Source organism: Pezoporus wallicus, unplaced genomic scaffold (genome assembly GCF_028554395.1).
Source record: "Pezoporus wallicus isolate ANWC-B61680 ecotype Strahan unplaced genomic scaffold, APGP_CSIRO_Pwel_v1 scaffold_6446, whole genome shotgun sequence".
Lineage (NCBI taxonomy): Eukaryota > Metazoa > Chordata > Aves > Psittaciformes > Psittacidae > Pezoporus > Pezoporus wallicus.
Genome location: NW_026636264.1, coordinates 6,588,596 through 6,609,020, shown reverse-complemented (window position 1 = coordinate 6,609,020; position 20,425 = coordinate 6,588,596). Strand labels below are relative to the sequence as shown.

At 37.1% G+C, this 20,425-nt stretch overlaps 1 protein-coding gene across 2 annotated transcripts in view; it reads left to right on the top strand.

Moving 5' to 3' along the window:
- The first annotated feature begins 132 nt into the window (after positions 1-132).
- The window catches only part of DYNC2H1 (dynein cytoplasmic 2 heavy chain 1), a 164,747-nt gene continuing 144,454 nt past the window's right edge, over positions 133-20,425 (top strand). Inside the window, exons 1-21 of one of the 2 annotated variants that reach the window (XM_057399766.1) lie at positions 133-536; positions 2,370-2,540; positions 3,549-3,681; positions 4,010-4,128; positions 4,689-4,833; positions 5,567-5,799; positions 6,040-6,174; positions 6,269-6,382; positions 7,278-7,389; positions 7,555-7,679; positions 8,261-8,436; positions 9,756-9,951; positions 10,709-10,804; positions 12,611-12,763; positions 12,873-12,971; positions 13,936-14,075; positions 14,166-14,394; positions 14,859-14,986; positions 16,209-16,324; positions 18,069-18,196; positions 19,543-19,692. In XM_057399766.1, coding sequence (XP_057255749.1) covers positions 336-536; positions 2,370-2,540; positions 3,549-3,681; positions 4,010-4,128; positions 4,689-4,833; positions 5,567-5,799; positions 6,040-6,174; positions 6,269-6,382; positions 7,278-7,389; positions 7,555-7,679; positions 8,261-8,436; positions 9,756-9,951; positions 10,709-10,804; positions 12,611-12,763; positions 12,873-12,971; positions 13,936-14,075; positions 14,166-14,394; positions 14,859-14,986; positions 16,209-16,324; positions 18,069-18,196; positions 19,543-19,692 — 3,099 coding nt within the window. In that variant the 5' untranslated portion in view covers positions 133-335. Of the gene's footprint in view, positions 537-2,369; positions 2,541-3,548; positions 3,682-4,009; positions 4,129-4,688; positions 4,834-5,566; positions 5,800-6,039; positions 6,175-6,268; positions 6,383-7,277; positions 7,390-7,554; positions 7,680-8,260; positions 8,437-9,755; positions 9,952-10,708; positions 10,805-12,610; positions 12,764-12,872; positions 12,972-13,695; positions 14,076-14,165; positions 14,395-14,858; positions 14,987-16,208; positions 16,325-18,068; positions 18,197-19,542; positions 19,693-20,425 lie in introns of those variants that run through there. The other variant, XM_057399765.1, reaches the window with a different exon arrangement.

Here is a 20,425-nt window from a genome sequence, read left to right as displayed (position 1 = left end):
CGTGGCACTCTGAAGAAGGACAGCCGCCGCGCGGGGTGGGGGTGCCCGTCGCTTTGGACGGCCCCGGGGAAGCCGACAGAGGGCGCTCGCCGCCAGGGCACGCTCCCTACCCGGCCTCCCGCGCGGCGCCTGGCCATTACAGAGCGCGTCCTCTGCCGCCACCCGGGCCAAGCTCGCGAGCGCGCCAGGGCCGCCATTTTCAGTCACCATAGCAACGGGCCCTGGCAACGCGGGGACGCCGAGAGGCCGGGGCTAGAGCTAGGCCGCCGTTCTTCCGCCCGACCTCGTTCCGAGCAGTCCCGGGGTTTTTGGATCCACCCCGGCCTTGATCTGGCATGGCCGGGGAGGGAGACAAGAGGAAGCGCTTCATTTCAGCCACGGCTGCTAACTACTTCGGCCTGGATCCAGCGGTGGGTCCCGCTGCCCTGGCCGCCGAGCTCCATTCGCGCCCGGAGTTGAACAGCTTCCTCGACGACGGCAGCGAGTTTCTGCTCGTGGTGCAGCGCTCGGGCTCCCAGCTTACGGCCTCCAACACGGTACGGCGGGAGCGGCCGAGCATGTGGGCACCGGGCGACCCCGGCGTGGCCACCGCGTCCCAGTGCACGGCAGAGCTGCGAACCCGGGCCTAGCGCGGGTCCGGTGCTCAGAAATGGCTGATCTCTGGGTGGGGAGACATCTTCCTACTGTAGATATCTGTTCTGGTCTTTGTGTCTGTTACATGAATTATTGGCCCAAGAGTTTGTGAAGACCATATGATCAGTTGTGGGATATATTTGCTGCGGGATTGTGCCCGTGCTGATTGCACAGTTCTGGTGTGCTGCCTATTGTCGCTGTGTGGATGTAGCGCAGCCTGGGAAATGCCATGTTGTCTTGCTGCAAATGTCGGCTGAAGTCTGATGTATGTATGGGTCGTTCCTTGGCGAGGGTGCACACAGGTGACTAGAAGAATTGCATTGGCAGTGTCCATGCAGGAATTGCGGTCCAGTGTGGCACATTGGCTTGTACTTGACAAGTCCGAAGGTGTGTGTTTGTCCAAATAATATATTTTGCAGATTGATGTGTCCAGCTGTGAGCAAATCTGAGGTTCATTGTAAGAAATGACCTGCTGTGAGCGTGTGTGTGCAGCGAGCGACTTATCCCAGTTATACTGTGGGGGTGGGGTGTGGTGGTGAATGTCACCGTGCAATCAGGACCTGGTGTGGCAACTGCGTAGAGTGTACAGGCAAAGTGTGGATGGGTCTTGTGTGTCTCTGCTATGTGACAAGGAACGTGGTGTCTTACGTCAGCGACAGAGGTTTTTTTCTGCTCTGAAGACTAGCATAATGGGTCCGTAACATGTGAACTGCTGTGTGGACCACAAACATTCCTCCTTGTGTAATCCTGTGTAGTCTGTGAACTTGAGTGTGCGCTTTATTCGTGCATAATGAGCATTTATTTGTACCAGTTTTTGGGTTGTGCTGCTGAGCCACTGTCAGCAGCTGTGGAAGATCAGGCATGTATTGGGGCTATAATGTATACTCTGTGGTCTCAGTGAAATTATGCCTGTTGATATGCTAGACTTGGTAAGAAAGTACATTTTACTGTCCACTGTTTTTATTAGTCCTCTGTTTCTTTAAAGAGGAGAAAAAGTTCATAAATATTTAGTTTCACAGAACTTGGAATTTCAGCAAGTGTATCTTTTTTATATTGTTTTATCAAATGTTTAATAATGTTCTCCTGTTTTATGAATTCTCAGTCAAAAATAGTTTCAATAATTGATTATATGGCAATTTTTGGAGCTTTATCCATAAGTTGGGCTGTGAAGGGAGTTAGAGGCACATTACAACTTACGATTTTACTGATGAAGGAGCATGTTTTTCTCTGTATCTTGAGAAATCAATGAATTGAAATAGAGTTATGTACTTACAAACTCAGGAGAACAGTACTAAATACTTAGAAAAATATTCACAATTTCATGTGGCGTAAAAATACAATTAAAAAATAGACTTCGTGCTTAGTTTTACCTAGGCACAATGTGGAGTTTCTGGTTTGTCCCCAGAAAGTGGTAAGTGGAGTTTTCAAAATCAAAATGACATAAGTAATAATAATATGTAAATTATGGCATTTACAGATGTTTTATGATCAAAAAGGCATTATGTATTTGATGTAATTCACGTTCCTATGAGCTCAGGAATGATTATAATAAAAATTATGAGTATAATAAAAATTTTACTTTTTGGTGCAAATTAGATACTACCAGAATGTTACCAGAGCCCATAGGAGTAATGTGGTATTTTTTTTCTTGATGTAAATCATTTGTGTAAGTTGTGTACATAATTTAGTATAATATGTGGTTTTCTAAACAAATCCTGTCTTCTTGATTATTACAGATTGAAGCTAATGATTCAAAGGAGAATGTGCTGGTGTTCTTTAAGCTGCGACCTGATGTAATCACAGAAGATAATCTTCACAGTAATATTCTTATATCATCTATGCTAGATTCACCAATTAGTACCCTTTATCAAGCTGTACGACAAGTTTTTGCACCAGTGTTACTGAAGGTGAGCAATATGCCAGTTTAAATGTCTTGTAGATTTGTATTGAAACAGTGAAATTTGAGAGGATGTTAACTATACTGAGATAAATATTTTAAGTTTTAAAATTAAAGAACATAAATAATGGATGATAGTTCTAGGTTATAGAAGGTGCTTCATGTCCTATCAGTAAGGATGAGAGGAGGACTGTGGTCATACACATGCCTGACTAGAGATGTGGAATACACTGAAGCAGTGGTGGTTAATGGAGACAACAGCTCCAGTACCTCCTTTGCATCAGTAATTCTGGTCTTGTGTCCTTTTCTTGTTTTAGTTACTCTTATTCTATGAAATGCATAGGTCTGTATCATGCAATCCATGATTCTGTAATACATGGTATGATTCTCTCTGTAAGTGTGCTAGATTTTATACTGATTTGTACAGCTGCATTTTTAAATTTTTTTTTTTTTTTTTTTTTCCCATATGTTCTGAGGCTTTTCCTTCTGTTCCATTAAGGAATATATTTCCTTTGTGTGTTTTTTATCAAAAATGATAACCATGGCTGTATTTCATCAGATGATCACACAGTTTCAGCATTTAAAATTTTTTATTTTGTTTATGTCACAGTATTAATAAAATAGTATGTCATAATATTAATAAAATAATTTTAGAAAAACACAAAAACTTTTAATATTTGATTTTAACATTTTCCAGATTCTGCTGTAGAAGTAGATAACAAATTTATATAACTTAAGAGAATTCATTAATAAGGAATTTTGAACACATTTCCAGAGTGTCTTTATAAATTCAAGAACTCAGTTTTGATTTTGTGATTTTTTTTAATTATAGTATTATTTTGAATTTTTAAGTGAAAAGAATGAGGTGGTTTTCCTTGATTTGAAAAAGTAAACTGTTACGTTGTCCCATTGTGCTGGTTACTACTGTTAATCTGAATCAAGTTTGTTTTTAAGATTAATGGGAGTAAAATAGTGATTGTTCTATCACATGACAGAATTTTTGGAATTATCTTTGCAGGATGAGAGATGGAGTAAAGCATTTGATCCCAAACTCCAAAAACTTTTAACCGAGCTTGAAACTGGCTTGAGTACTGTTCTCAGAAGATCAGATCCTAATTACAGAGGATCAAAATTCAGTGATGATGTACAAGGTTTGTTCTGCAGTTACGTCTTTTATAGTTAATGGTAAAATTTTAAATTAGGAATAAATAATTTATTTAGGGGTTGAATTTTCAGACTTCAATATCCCAGCACCTGCAGAGTGGGAAATATAAATGGTTGTAGTGTGTAGATTGGAATTAGTGATGATCAACTCTGGTCTCTTAGTCAGAACTTGATAATAAATCTAGTCAGAATAAGAAGTGGAAGGATAATTACATAACCACAGAGTAAAAATTTGCTTTAAGAGGTATGTTCTGACTGAAAACATTTAATAACCATTCATGTATTTCATATTTAAATATTTTACCTTATTTGCAGCTATACTTACACCAACAGATGAATTCCAGTACTGGATAGAATGTGCTCGTCATGGAAGTAAATGGTGTAGTAAAGAGAGAGCTTCTTATTTTAAGGACTTATTTGAGGACATTGCAAAAGTATGTTTTCTTTCTTGTGATCAGTCATATATTTGTAGACTCTTCTTATGAAATATGTGTCAGTGTATGTACATTCATTTCAAGTGTATGAAGATATAACAATTTGGTTATTTTTTTCTTAGACAAAATATTACTTTAAATGACATTCATGTAGTTTCTACTGACAGTGGTGCAAGGGAATGCCAGCTGTTAATTGGGAGCAGATTTGAGCATTGAATATTAAGAGCTGCTATAGAAATTTGAGTCTTCTACAGTTTGTGAAGTAGAAATTGGCTCATGAAGTTACAAAAACGAAAACTGAAAATGCAGCAGATAATAATGTATGCCATGGTGCAATATTTTTGTCACCTATAAAGTGCTTGCTTGAATAGGTTCAGTGTCAGTGCATTCTTCACATGAATAAACTTACACAAAGGCTTGGTCTTTGAGAGAATTATGCCATATTCTGTTAAACAATAAACCCCAGGCAACTGTAGCAATTGCCAGCTTCAGAAAAGTGTAAATATTTCTACAGTATGAATTGCAAAGCAATCATATTAAGGAAATTTTTTTTTTCCTAGGATTATTTCAACCTGGATAGTCTCTCATTATTTGAAGTTGTGGATCTGGTGGAGACTACCAAGGGCACTCTTGATGGTGTGTGGAGGCAAACAGAACATGATCCTTATCCACAGCCACGCATGCATAATCTCCTGGATGTAATAGGTAAACCTATATGCAGTCTTTGTTAAATGAACAATTGAGAAAAAGTAAAATGAGTCCTTGTGCAGAGACCTTCTTCCCCCTAAAGTCATCAATGGTAGCCTGCAGCAAAAAAGTGCTTTCTTCTTGTAATCATGACCATTAATGGTATTTGACTTATAGTTCAGTAATTCAGCTGGTTCTGGTAGATGCTTTCACAGGTGCTTGGGAAGATGACAGGTAATAACAAGATGGAGTTGGATATCTTTCAGCCTGTGGACTGGATTTTTCTTGCTTCTGTCTGACTCTTTGTCTTTCTCTCAGAGGAGGAAATTTGTTTACATAAACACCCGTTTGAAAGTTGATTTGGTCTGCCTGGAGGTGATTGCTTCTCTCTCTCTCAACAGCAGTCCCATTTTCTGGGACAGGCATAAGAGTCTGCCTGCTGCTGCCACATGTGTATGTGCATGAGGGAAGGATCGCTGGGGACAGCCAGCTACTGCCATTACTGCTGATAAAGACAGATGGTTGTGGGTGGATTCTAGAATCCAAATCTGTCAGCTTTTGATGTTGGACCCACCTCAGTTTAACATGGAGATGTTCGAGAGATTTGTTGAATCTGAAACAAAATAATCAGTTATTGATAGATTTGTGTGGTTTGAAATAAAGACATTATACATTTTTTTTTAATGGGATTGGGATATGATGAAGCATTTAAAGGAATTAGATTGCTTTTGTCTACTTCTTTGTGTTCTAGGTGGCTCACTAGGTAGATATGTTCAGAAAAAATTAGCAGCTTTGAATTTGTGGAAGGATGCTTTCCACAGTGTTAAAGAAAATCTGAAGGCTGGCATCTTCATTTGTGAGCAGTGGGTGTCAGTTTGTGAGTACCTAACTGGACAACTGTGGCAATATTATACTCTACATCCATGGAAAAATGAGAAATATTTCCCTGAATCATTAGCCAAACTTGGCAAACGTCTTGATGAGGTATGGTTTATTTCATTAGACACAGAATTAAACAACAGTGTTTTAAGTTAAAAATGAATTAAAAAAACTTGTACAGCCTTTTCAGGGTCAGACAGCATTCAATAATCCATGTGTGACTGAGTCTTTCAAAAGTCTCTTGTAAAAAGGAAAGGGATGGGATGTGCTACTGGTGCTTTTTTGCTTCTAAATGTAAGTTTTATATTAAAAAATGTTGTATATATCATTTTTTTTCCATTATAGGTGCTAACTGTTAGAACACTGCATGAAAAACTTGCATTCTTTTTGCCAGCTGGAGAACAAAATGCTTTATGTCTTGCCCAAGTGTTTGAACCCTTTGCTGGCCTAAATCCTGTACACTATAATCCTTACACAGAGGTATGCTTAGTTTTAATTTGTTCACATTTTTTCCTTAGCTTTTTATGATGTGTATGGAGAGTCCTAAATTAACAGATGAATTAATTATCTCTAGCCATTATGGAAAGCAGCAGTCTCTCAGTATGAAAGAATTGTAGCACCAGCGGAACAAAAAATAGCAATCAAATTGAAGAAAGTTATTTCAGAAATTCAGGACAGCCCTCAACAGGTATGAGCATTTTTGTAGCCTGAACACTGTCTTAAAGATAGTTATTGAATTCTCAAGAGCAGCCTTGCAGAGAAGGATTTGGGGGGTGCTGGTCGCTGAGAAAATGAACATGAGCTGGCTTCAGTGTGCGCTTGCGGCCCAGAAAGCCAACCGTATCCTGGGCTGCATCAAAAGGAGTGTGACCAGCAGGTCGAAGGAGGTGATCCTGCCCCTCTACTCTGCTCTTGTGAGACCTCATCTGGAGTATTGTGTGCAGTTCTGGTGTCCTCAACATAAAAAGGACATGGAACTGTTGGAACAAGTCCAGAGGAGGGCCGCGAGGATGATCAGGGGACTGGAGCACCTCCTGTATGAAGACAGGCTGAGAAAGTTGGGGCTGTTCAGCCTGGAGAAGAGAAGGCTGCTTGGAGACCTCATAGCAGCCTTCCAGTATCTGAAGGGGGCCTATAGGGATGCTGGGGAGGGACTCTTCATTAGGGACTGTAGTGACAGGACAAGGGGTAATGGGTTAAAACTTAAACAGGGGAAGTTTAGATTGGATATAAAGAGGAAATTCTTTCCTGTTAGGGTGGTGAGGCACTGGAATAGATTGCCCAGGGAGGTTGTGAATGCTCCATCCCTGACAGTGTTCAAGATCACATTGGATGAAGCCTTGGGTGGTATGGTTTAGTGTGAGATGTCCCGGGCCATGGCAGGGGTGTTGGAACTAGATGATCTAAAGGTCCTTTCCAACCCTAACCATTCTATGATTCTATAAGTAGCCAGTTTAGAGGGCAGGAATAAGTCCTTAGAGCCAAAGATAGTATTTATGGATGGCAATAATGAGTATTGTTAGAATATGTTATTTTTTTTTCTCAGGAGAAAGAAATAATTTCTTTTAAACTTCCTATTCTAGCTTCTTCAAACATTTCAGAAGCATAAGGAACTGATAAAGCATCCAAATATAAGCAAAGAATTGCATTTTGAGAGGGAAATATTGCTAGCAAGACTTCAAGATTATGTGAAAGGTAAAAATGTATTTAAAAGTATTTAATTGCCTTAGGGTTTTTTGAAAATACTGAAATTCTTTATTTACTTTCAGAATTATGTCAGTATCCCTAGTAAATACAATAATGATTTTAAGTTGGGTCTGTTAGGTTTCTGATCTAACATGAATGTTTTGCTTGTGTTAGACTGTCAAAGAGACTTTGAAATTCGATGCCATGGTGTTCCTGGTGACGTTTCTGGACCACTGTCAGGCAAAAACCTTTCTGAAGTTGTCAATAATATTGTATGGGTACAGCAACTGGTGCTGAAGGTAACAGATTCCATTACTGTTTAGACACAATATTATCACAGAATATAAAACATCATATTTTGAGATTTCTGTAGGTAATTCTCCCAGGAATTCTTCCCCTTGGTCTGCTAAAGATCTAGAGAGCAGTTCAGCTGATGTGTGTTAGTTGTGTGTCTACTTTAGGCAGCACTAAATTCCTTGATAGCTCTTAAATCTCCTCTGATTATATTGACTAGGGTTTTCGTTAATTTGTTCACACATCTAGATGTGAAATCTCATTTACGATACCTTTGAGTTTGGCATGGACCTTATAGGTACAGCAGAGGGCACATGGAAGATCTGTACCTTTATGGAAAATAACTAAAGGCTGTGTGGCATGCTCTGGGGTATCTTAATAGCACCTACAGTGGGCACTTTATTCAGAGCCAGTTTACTGTAATAAGAATATGGACATCTGGGGCACAATTCAGGATTCCCTTTTTTTTTCTTCTAATAGCTTTTTAATGTCATTTGTATGTTTTGTAATACTGATTTATTGTAGTGATTTTTCTTCTCTTTGAACACTCGGAAGTTAAACTTCTTTGCATTGTGATTGTGTTAAGGTGGATGACACTATCAAGCTGGCAGAGGTTCTTCTGTCTGACTTACCTGGATTTCAAACTTTTCATCAAAGTGCAGATTCTTTTCAGGAGCAATTAAAAGTATATGAACAAGAACAATTTGATGATTGGTCTAGGAACATCCAGTCAGAATTATCAAATCCCAAGTCAGGACTTTGGTAAATACATTTTCATTTAAATACTGTTTATGCTGAAATCTGTGGTGTGGTGTAATTCAATAGAACTTGATGGAGGGAATAAAAAAAAAATAAATTACACAATTGATAATGAGTGGAAAACCAAAAAGGAAGAGTTTATTATCATTTCATTATCCTGCCAGGCTTTTAAGGTGAAGTATACACGACAGTGTTTATAACTAATCTTGCAGCATCTGTTAACACCTGGAATGAAAAACATATTTGGTTTGCTTATTGTTACTACTTATCATCCATTGCAAATCATACAGTGATGATGTCTAGAAACCAGATAACTGTGCATATACTCTCTATAAGCATATAGAGTAACAGATTGATTGTTATTGACAAGAAATTCTGCAATCTAAATAGAGCAGGTAAAAGAAGAGTAAGAAAGAAATTTAACCAAAGATATCTTAACAATTTTTTTAATTGCTTTGCCACGTAGCTTCTGTCTGCATCCTTGAGTGTTGCAAATTTTTTTTGAAAAAAGTGTCAAGTTTCAGAAGATACAGATGATATGTACATGTAAACTTATATTTTATGAAAAAGCACTCAAATACAACAAGTATATTCAGCACTCCAGTATATACCAGCCATCTAATTTACTAATACCATAAATATTTGATATTGAGAGATTTTAAAAGATATGAAGAAGTTCTTGAAAAGAAAAGGGGTAGCTCACTGCAAAGGGGAATGCAGTGGATATAGAAAGTAGAAAAAGGTGAGTGAAAAAAGTAAAAATATGAGTAAATCTGAAGTTGTCATGAAAGAAGCCAGGAAGGGTGGTGGCAGAAGCATTCCTACCATAGAAACAGAAAAAGGGGGGCAGTGAAATCTAAATATAGGGTGATATTCTTATTAGCATCTAATTGTGTATACCAAAGCATTCCACCAATCCAAGTCCTGGTTGCTAGATTGAATCCCTTAGAGAATTTCTTAGCAGTGCTGAAGGCTGAGGCCTCTAAAGTGCCTGCTTGAGAGAGCACAATCAATTGATCCAGTGTATTTGAGAAATACTGTCTAGCTGCAAGATATGTGTTAACTGTTGTAATAAGCCAGGAAAACTTTGTGAGCAAAACCAGTAGGCATTGTTCATTTCTTCTTGTCTTCACTGGCTTTTGATTAAGAGAAAAGTTATTGGAATAATTTATGAGTTAATTAAAATGTTAATAACCATAGAAAAACGTAATAGAATGACATCAAGCTTTTTAGAATGTTTAATGTATTATTATAAAATCCACCAAAGAAAGGATCAATATCAAAATATAGTCAATAATGCATTTAATTTGATTTTTGTTTAGCATCCAAGCTAATAGTCCTGTAATGGAGTTGGATCATGTTTTTGGAACATTAAACATACTTTATTCAGATCGTTTGGTGACTCTCCTAAGAGAAGTACGTCAACTGTCAGCACTTGGTTTTGCTATACCAGCTAAAATACAGCATACTGCAAACACTGCACAAAAGTTTTGTAAGCAAGCGGTCATCCTCAAACAGGTATAAGATTAAATGCCATAATAACTTTGTGTTCTGACTTCCAGCTTTAGTAGCAGAACTTCTTCAGGCTATTATCTTTCCTGATTGTGTGGCCAAGCTTTTTGTTATGTTGTCTGTATGAAAACGATGTGTTCCTTGAAGAAATTACCTAAGCCATTAAAAGAAAACTAAAAAAAAAGAAATACTTTGCAATTTCAGAATGTTTTTTGAAACAAAATGAATTATGGTATTAAAGCAATGTCAAGTTAGTGTATGAATATACAAAAATAAGACTACTAATTAATTGCCCTCCTAGTTTTAGTCTTAGTTTCTGATTATTATAACTGAAGGAAAATGTCATAACATTGACTAAATTGAGTTGTGGGGTATCACTCTTACTTCAGCTGCCAATCTGGAAGTAAATAGATCTCTTTTAGGTCTTGTGTCATATCCTGGCGGATGTCATGGGTACTTGAAGGTCCCTAAAATTGTGCTAGATGCTTACATGTGCATAAAATATCGGAACTGTTCCACTTAAATCAGAGCCTGAAACACTTTTACTTAAGGTGTAGCCTAATCACCTCTGACATGTATGCTGTTAGAATTCATCACTAGAAGATTAGTATTAGCATTGCATGTGTACTTTATTTTTGCAAACTAGAATAGTTATTTCTTAATGGTGTTCATTGGGCAATACTTTTGGAAATATCCTGCATTACATTTACTGCTATATATTATTCTTGCCTGTTCTTGTAAATTTCATCTCTCAATTTTACAGGTGGCACATTTTTATAACTCTATTGATCAACAGATGATTGAGAGTCAGAAGCCAATGATGTTACAGTCTGCTCTAGCATTTGAACAGATAATTAAGGTGAAAGACTTCCCCTCTTTTTGTATTTTTAATTTGTGATATCTGTGCGTATTCTATGCTGCTTTTTCTATGTTTATTGCTGGGCTTTAACTGCAACCTTTCCATATGAGTAACACTATATATTTAATTAACATTTATTGAAATCAGTGGGCCTTTTTTTTAATACTGTCATTTAAATAACTGCTTATTCCTTTGTACTTTGGATATTAGTATCATATGGTCTCTCAGGAATTATTTCTAGTGTTTGAATTTATACATGAACCACAGCGTGGTCAATCCCTTAATAGTTGGGAATGTTACTTCTAACAGTTCTAAATAATGTTGTTTTGGCCTATTTTAGTAAAAATGGCATATACTTTATTCTGCAGATAAATAAGTATTAAGCAATGGTTTCACTGTTTGGCTGCTATTAAATCTTTGTGGGTTTTGCAATTCTCTTGAATGCTTCTAATGCACGTTTTGGGCAGGTTGAAAGTGGATAGTTTCCGGTTCCTATTAAGAGCAAAGAATCTATAGTGTGCAGTTTGTTACAGTGAGTTTGTGGCCAGGCATAACATAATTGCTCTGAGATGAAAGTTTGAGTGTTTTTTTTTTTGTAATTCGTAGGAATTCACAAAACATAAAGAAGTTTTAGATTCTTCTAAGAAATTTGGAGGAAATTACTTATTTTCTTTTTTTTTTTTTCCTTTGAAGGGACCCTGAACTTAAAATTACACTACAATCTATAGGATTTTTAACACTATATCTCTATTTTATGTCTAGAGAAACATGTTGATTATTATGAAATTAATTTCACTGCTGTGATATGTTTGAAGCACTCCACCCTCTTCCAACTCTCGTACGATATGAAGATGGTGGGAGTATGATAACATGCCTATAAACTGTGTATTGGGCCAGAGAAGAACATCACCAGAGCAAGCATTACAGAAATGATTAGAAACTTGCTCTTGAGAACCTTTTTTTAAGGCAGAGTATAAGAGTGGGGCTGAAAACAGAAGGGATATTTGTGCTTGGAATTAGTTCACACAAAATGTTGGAGAGTCAGACCAAACTGTAGGTTTACAGTGTCCTGGAAAAAGTTGCCAAACTTTCTCTTAAATTTCCCCTGGGCTTGGTGCAGATTATGCCACAAATTATAGTGTACAGACTTTAAAATGCTGCAGAACTGTTCAAAGCCACAACATATTCTCCTATTTGACATGATTTCTGTCCTACATCTTTTAGGGATAAGTCCAGCTGTGAAACTTCAGATGCTTTTGTGTTCTGATTTTCTACTGCAAACTCAGCAAAATGCATAAACCCCCCAGAATCCTGATAGAAAGCCCAGAGTAATGGAACTCCCTAAAGCTGCTTATTCCACTGACTAGTGGAATTTTTCAGTGTAATTAAAAAAATTATTTTGTGATAAACAGGTGAAGTAGGATACCAATTATGAGTGACGCATTTTGGTTTTTGGTCTGTGTAGAACAAAGAGGAAGTAAGGAGTTTAAGGTGTCTTCTTAGCTTAAGAAGGTTGTTTTTTGTGTGTGGGACAGGACTCTCAACATCAGTGAATTTATTTCAAGCTCTGTTAAAAGTCTGGCATTTAAATCCTTCTCCAGTCTGTTGATGTAGCTATAATGATATGTCCATGTGTCTGTGATTTGCCAAATTATTATGTCTCTAGTGCAGTCGTGAGAGGGAAGTCCTTCATTTTTTACTAGGAGTAAAACCATGTTTCTCATATGACCATTTTCTGTATGCTGACTGTTAGACTGTTAGACTGTGTTTGCCATTAAATCTGACAAAGTTTGTATGTTTTTCAAGCATTCCAAATCTGGTCCTGGAGGGAAAACTCAAATAACTTGGGATAATCCGAGAGAGCTGGAAGCTTATATCCAAAAACTCCAAGCTGCTGCTGAACGGCTTTCCACTGAAAATAGAAAACTAAGAAAGTGGCACACAAACTTTATTGAAAAGGTATATTTTCCAGGTGAAATTGAAATCACATCTCTTATAGCTTACTTTACCCTTTCTTCATTTGTGTGGTGATGAATATCTTTATTATTTTTTCAAATTCTTTTAACAGGTTATATCACTCATGAATATTGATCTACTTCGGCAGCAGCAGCGTTGGAAGGATGGTGTCCAGGAGCTCAGAACTGGTTTTGCCAGCCTGGAGTCACAGGCAGGGTTTCAGTATCATATTGCAAACTGTTAACATTTGATTTTTCAACAATAATTAAGATTTAAGACTCAAACATGGTATGCCTGAATTAATTTTGATTCAGGAGTTACTAACTAGCTCAGAAAAACTGACTGTATACTAGTTGTTGCCAGATGTGAGGTAAAATCTCAGACGAGAAAGATGAAGATTATTGTTTTTATGCCATGCTACCAACTGGAGAAGAACAAAACTTGGTCATATCACGTGTTAAATTAAAAAATAGGAAAACCTTAAGTTATGTAAATCAGTTGTGTCTGAGACATTCATACAAGGACAAATAAAGAAATTGGTGTGGATGTGTGTTCTATCCTCAGGCAGAATAGAGCAAGTATATCAAATTTAGAATTAAAATTCATTTCTGTCTGAAACCATAAAAAAGCCACATTTTTATTTGTTCACTTATCAACTGTCAACTTTTAGAATAGAATTATAGAATTGTTTAGGTTTGGAGAGTCCCTTAACGTCATTGGGTAAGATGATTAAGATTTTGATTAAAAATATCACTTATCAAAGTAACTAGATGTTATTACTATTCTTTGGTAGATGTGGTGTTCTTAGCCTTTCCAATGCAAACCCAGATTATTTAAGTTAGTATTTGCCAGACAAATAAATGCAGTATTTTTTTAAAAAGTTTTTTCAATTTTTTTCAGGGTAATATGATAATAAATAAATACATTGATTCAGCTTTTGTTTTGTAATATCTAAAACTAAACCATATGACTAAGAGCGTCATCCAGATGCTCATTGGACTCTTGACAGGCTTGATGCCGTGCCCACTTCCCTTGGGAGCCTGTTCCAGTGGTCTCATACTTCTTTGAATTTTACTAAGATCTTGGTCTTCGGGCATTGTACTGTGCTGCGTTTCAGCTTATAATTATGGCTTGAGGAAGAAAATAAAGTAAAAATAAACACTGTTGAATTTTAGGGTTTCAAATCATCTGACATGAAGGCTTGGAGACAGCATTGGAATCATCAACTTTATAAAGCTCTGGAGCCTCAGTATCAAATGGGCTTAGAAGCACTCAATGAGAATTTACCAGAAATAAATATTGATCTGACATTCAAGTAAGATATTTTCTCTTTGTATTTTGTAAAGTATTCTACCTTAGATTACATTTAAATGCTAGTTGTTTTATGATTTGTTTTATTTTTTAGGCAAGGCCAGTTGCAATTCAGACCTCCTTTTGAAGAAGTACGAGCTAGATATTATAGAGAAATGAAGAGATTCATCTCCATTCCAAATCAGTTTAGGGGAGTAAGTGAAGCAGAAGAAGAGTCCATATTCGCTGTTATGACTGAAAGAAATGTAAGTGGATTTCTGACTGCTTTCAGTAAAGCAGACGATTTGTTCAGAAGGCTGACAGACGCTACTAATCAATTCAAGGTATTTTCAATATTTTAAGCCATGCTTTTTTTTTTTTTTTTTTATTTCTATAATTTTAGGTTTCAGATATTCTAGAAGTAACTGAGCAATGACATTTGTGCATTGTTGTCCTTTTCTCTGAGGCATATAAAGAAGAGCTTAGTAAGTCCATCCATGTTAAGCCAACCACTTAAGCACATACCTAACTCAAAGCATATGCACAGTTCCCATTGAAACCTAAATATTAAAGCTGTCTTTTTACTCTTGTTCAAAGTCTATTTTGGTTATCCTTAGATGTGTGAATACGTCAAACCATTTTGTACTTCCTCATATTTGCACTGAGAATCTGTAGGTAATTGAAGGAGCACAGATATTAAAGATAATGTAGCATAGAAACATTATTAAAGTGTTGTAATACTATTGAGAAACAAGTTTTTAGTCTGGAAAATATTTCTTTTCCATACATGAAAAATAACGTTGAAAAGGAATGGATCGTAATTGGTCAAGTAGATCTGGAAACTTTGGTGAGGACACATCTTTCTAGCAAACAGGACTGGGAAAAAAACTTCAAAGCATTGAAAGTGAGAGGGAAGGAAGCAGAACGACTTCCAAGGTATAGTACAACTCTATTCTTTTGTTTGAATAGTGTATTCTGTCAGATAAAGGTAATAGTAAAATAGATATTTTTCTCTTTTTACAGAGGATTTGAAGTGTTTTTAAAATGCTTAGATTTTTGTTTTTTCAGTTTTATTTTAAGACACTTATCCCCTTTTATCTGTGCAGCCTGTTCTGAAAACTTTTAATGTCTTCGTTTGATATGATGGGAAATCCCCTAAAAATTCAGGGCTGATTCTGAAATATGACAGAACATGGTGATATTATAACAGTTCTTTTAGTTAAGTCCTATGCATGTGAAGTACATGTGGCAGTTAGGAACAGAGTTAGTAAATATTTATACATTAAATAATTCCTGTACTGAACTACTTGATTATCTCTTACAAGTTATAGTTTAAGATATGCTAGTGTAGGCTTTTATTCTTACATATATTCATGTGGATTGTAGTGTTTTGCATGGTTAGAATTCTCAAATGAAACTGCTAGGAATAAAGAGAAAAAAAATGAAAGAGGAAATGAAAAAGTGAAAGGAAAAAAAGATGATATTTCCTGCAGGAGAATGGACTGGTAGAACTTGTTGGCTAAGTGATAAGGACAGGCTGGGGTGAATAGAAAAGAAATTGGCTATGTGTCTTATAGTCAGAAACAACATGTGGCAATGAAGTGCCATGAGTTGAAAATAATTGGTGTTGAAGTAGGATGCACGGGAAGGTACCAAATAATGGAGCCCTTTTTCTTAGTGTTCTTTAGATGTCTGCTTAAGGTCGCTTGAGATAGATACGGAGGGTTGAAGTGACTCACTATGGCTTTTCTTGTGTTCTTAGGACTGTTGAAGCCTGAGTTAGTAAATTCTCATGGAAATTAGAGATTTAAAGACAGGACTGTACAGACAAAATAGTTTTCTTTTTGAGCTTAGAAGTAGTCCTTTTGAATTTACTGACTTTGGTTACGAAAATCAAGTAATTTTCTGCTTGGAGGAACAGAACACTAGACCTCAGTCCCCATAAAACTACATGGATATGCATAATGTTCATACTACAATGAGTAATTTTCCCAATAAGCTATGTCTTTTATTTGTAGAATTATGAGGACATTCTTTTCTTACTAGGCTACAAAATCATGATGAACTATAGATGTGCATAGATCTTAGAAAAATTGATGTGTAAGTATACTACTAATACTGCTGAATATTGGCAATTTTTCTATCTTTTGTCTTGAAGCACCATCAAGATAGATTGTTTAACTGTTAATTGCAACCCTGTGAAAACTGTAATTGATGATTTCATCCAGAAGTTGTATGATATTCTTGTCATTTCTTTGAGAAAATCTATTCAAGGTAAATAACTTAAATGAGTAGCATTTTTTGTTTCTTTTCTACTTGGGGACATTTGTGTTAATGTAAATACTTTTTTTAAGAAATATTTTACTAACAGGCACAGTGGGCTGCATGAATCACAGTGCAGATAAATTAATCTGGTACTAATTTTTCACTGCAGGCCCAATCTAGGACCTTTTGATGTCCATGTGCATCTTGCCCATTCATGTGTTGTGGCCACGTCTGTTCTGAATGTAAAACGATACATATGAACATTATTTAGCTTGTTTCTTTTTCTGAAGGAAAATTCTTTTGTCATTTCAGGGAGAAAGGTTTATTTGATGTTTGAGGGAGGAAAACCTCTTAGGCATTTGAGGGTAATTGAAAGAGGCATCATGAAATGTGATTAAAAATGTTTTTAGATTTTTCTTTCACAAATTGAAATACTTCATGAAGAGTATTAAATAATCAAGACTTAACTCCATACAGTTACTTGTTACTTAGATTGTCAAAATGCAGAGTGATACAGTACAAAACATTTCCTTATTTTCTGGGGGGTCTATCTATATCTGGAACAGGTAGACAAAATGTAGTGAGGTTTAGATGATGAGAAATACCAGTGCTTTTGGATTTAAATGTAACAATCAGGAAATACAGAATGCGTTGTGCAGGAAGTGAATTATTTCCATAGCCTGAAAGATTGTTTCCTGGAATATGTATTATTCTCTGGAATTGTACAGATCATTTCTCATTACTTAAGAGTTTTACCTTGGTAGGAAAATAAAACATTGTAGCTTAATCAGGCTTTCATTTTTGAATCTTTGTAATATTTAAAGCTAGGTGGCTTTAGTTAATTTCTTTAAAACAGAACAAAAAGACTCAAACCCCCAAAGCAATTTTAAGATCTGTTTTTTTCCTTTTACCCAAAAAGACCTATACAGATGTAGAAAGTGTATAAATCATAGAATCATAGAATAGTTAGGGTTGGAAAGGATCTTAAGATCATCTAGTTCCAACCCCCCGCCATGGGCAGGGACATCTCACACTAAACCGTCTCACCCAAGGCTTTGTCCAGCCTGGTCTTGAACACTGCCAGGGATGGAGCATTCACAGCTTCCCTGGGCAACCCATTCCAGTGCCTCCCCACCCTTACAGTAAGGAACTTCCTCCTTATATCCAATCTAAACTTCCCCTGTTTATGTTTGAGCCCATTACCCCTTGTCCTGTCTCTACAGTCCCTAATGAAGAGTTCCTCCCCAGCATTCCTATAGGCTCCCTTCAGGTACTGGAAGGCTGCTATGAGGTCTCCACGCAGCCTTCTCTTCTCCAGGCTGAACAGCCCCAACTTTCTCAGCCTGTCTTCATACAGGAGGTGCTCCAGTCCCCTGATCATCCTCGTGGCCTCCTCTGGACTTGTTCCTACAGTTCCATGTCCTTTTTATGTTGAGGACACCAGAACTGCACACAATACTCCCAAGTGGCGTCTCATGAGAGCAGAGGGGCAGGATGTCTTACGTATTTATGTTTAATTCTCAGAAGGGATCCACACCGAACGCAGTGGATTACATTTAGAAAGCTATCTGTAAACACAAACATTCAGGTTTTATAGAAGCAGTAAATAAGATTGGGGTCTGCAATTTGTTAAGCAGGTAGATTGCATACATTAGCATATAACAATGTTTTATCACAGTACATTGGTCTGACTTGGATATTTGTTACTACAGATATTTTCTCTGTGATAACTTTGTTTTCCACTTTTATATAGCTCACCTATGTGATGTTTCTTCCTTTCTCAATGGTGCCATGGAAACTTTAGTGATTAGGCCCCAAACTGTAGAGGAAATAGCAGAAGACAATTTAAAATATTTAAGCCTACATGAACGAAAAGAAGGGGTAAGATACTGTTTTATCATATCCAGAACAACAGCTATCAAAAAAATGTAATTGCTTTCTAGTATGGAAGCTTATATTTAATGTAACTAGTTTAGAACATTCAATGGCCATATAAGGTCAGGGCAGTGGTTCGTATAGCACAGTATTGTCTCTTGAGGGACAGTATTTATCCAGGAAAGGATTCAGTTCTAAATAAACACATCTAAGTTTAGTTGTACGTGCAGGTGTCTGAATTGTGTGTGCTGTTAACAGAATCACTGGGGATGGGGGGTGGAATGTGAAACAAAGAAAGGCCTTGATGCTATGCAAATGCTGTTCAGCAACAGGTGAAATGTTAGTGTATGGTCAGTATTGTTTTCATCACTGATCTAAAACATAGCACCATATGCGCTGCTGTGAAGAAAATGAGCTCCATTTGTCATGGCTTAACCCCAGCCGGCAAGAAAACACCACACAGCTGCTCACTCACTCCCCCCACATCGGGGTGAGGAAGAGAATCAGACAAGTAAAAGTGAGAAAACACTTGGGTTGAGATAAAGATAGTTTAATGGGTAAAGCAAAAGAAGTGTAGCAAAGCAAAACCAGGAATTAATTCACCACTTCACATCAGCAGGCAGGTGTTCAGCCATCTCTGGCAAAGCAGGGCTCCATCATGTGTAGTGGCTACTTGGAAGACATCACTCTAAACATTCCCGCTTCCTTCTTCCCTCATCTTTATATACTGAGCCAATGCCATATGGTATGGGACATCCCTTGAGTGAGTTGGGGTCAGCTGTCCTGGCTGTGTTCCCTCCCAGGTCCTTGTGCACCCCCAGCCTACTCCCTGGTGGGGTGGGGGGAGGAATAGAAAAGTCCTTGAATATGTGTAAGTACTGCTCTGCAATAGCTAAAACATCCCTCTTTCATCCACACTGTTTTCATCATAAATCTAGACATAGCCCCAGACCAGATACTATGGAGTAAATTAGCTATCCCAGTCAAAACCAGTGCACCATCTCAGCCAGAACCAGCATATGTATATACATATTTGCTGAATTCTATTGCTCTGCTAATGTTTTTGAATCTGAGTGGATCTCTGCTATATGTAACAAGGCACTTACCTGTTTCATAGGGAAAATTTGCTTCTGTATATCTCATGTCAGGATCAAGATATCTCTAAATATGTCAAATGCCATTTTTTTTCCAATGTTTTAATGTTATTCTATAAATAGTATTAAAAAAGCAGCTGTGTTTAAACATATAATCTGTGCATGCACAGTTGATGATTCTAATATATTTGCTTATAGTTTGGATAAACATGATTTGCTGAGTTTTTACATACACACATATTTTTAATCTGAGTTTAGATTTTTCTCCTGTTTCAAGAAGCTGAAGATAAAAACAAACTTCTGCGAACTGTGGCTGGTACAGGTTTGGACTCTCTCAGTAACCTAAGAGCTACATGGGATAAATTTGAGTTAATGATGGAAAGCCACCAGCTTATGATTGCAGAAGAGGTAACAATAAAAGATTACTACTTCACATAAAAATGTTGAAATTATTTTGAATGAGTCTGGAGAATTTTTTTCTTAAATTCAATCCAGAAATGTTCTCAGTTCAGTGTTAACATCAACATTACCAGGTTGAGGGAGAGCCTTTAAGGGAAGAGTGCTTAAACTCTTTAACCAGTAACTAGGTGAAACTTCTGTTTAACTGATGCTGAAATGAATGTTACATTGTACTTTTGTCTCAAACAGCTTTCTGGTGTCAGAGGTGGCTTAATGAATGCAGTGGTTAACTGAGGAAAACAGGATAACAGTTAAGAGATGAGTTTTTGTGTGCTCAGAGTCAGTATGTGGCACACAGGGACGTGGTTTAGTGGTGGACTTGGTAGTGTAGGTTAATGGTTGTTCTCAATCTTAGAAGCCTTTGCCAACCTAAATGATTCTATAGGGCTTATTATTCTCTTTTCACAAACTTTACTAAGCTATGCACGGTCCTGTAATCCCACTCCATAGGCAAATTGCTGAATTCACTTGAATTTCTACTGAAGATAGCAATATGCCACACAAATAGAGCAATTTTGTTAGATGTTGTAAGATGCAGAGTCAATAGGTAGCATAGACTGAATAAATAGGTCTCAAATACCAGCATAAAAAAAATACTAAGTGCGTGCTCCCTTTTAGAAATTAAACCAGAAAAAGAAAGTTTAGGGTATTATACAAGAAGTGTTTTGAGTTTGATTTTGAT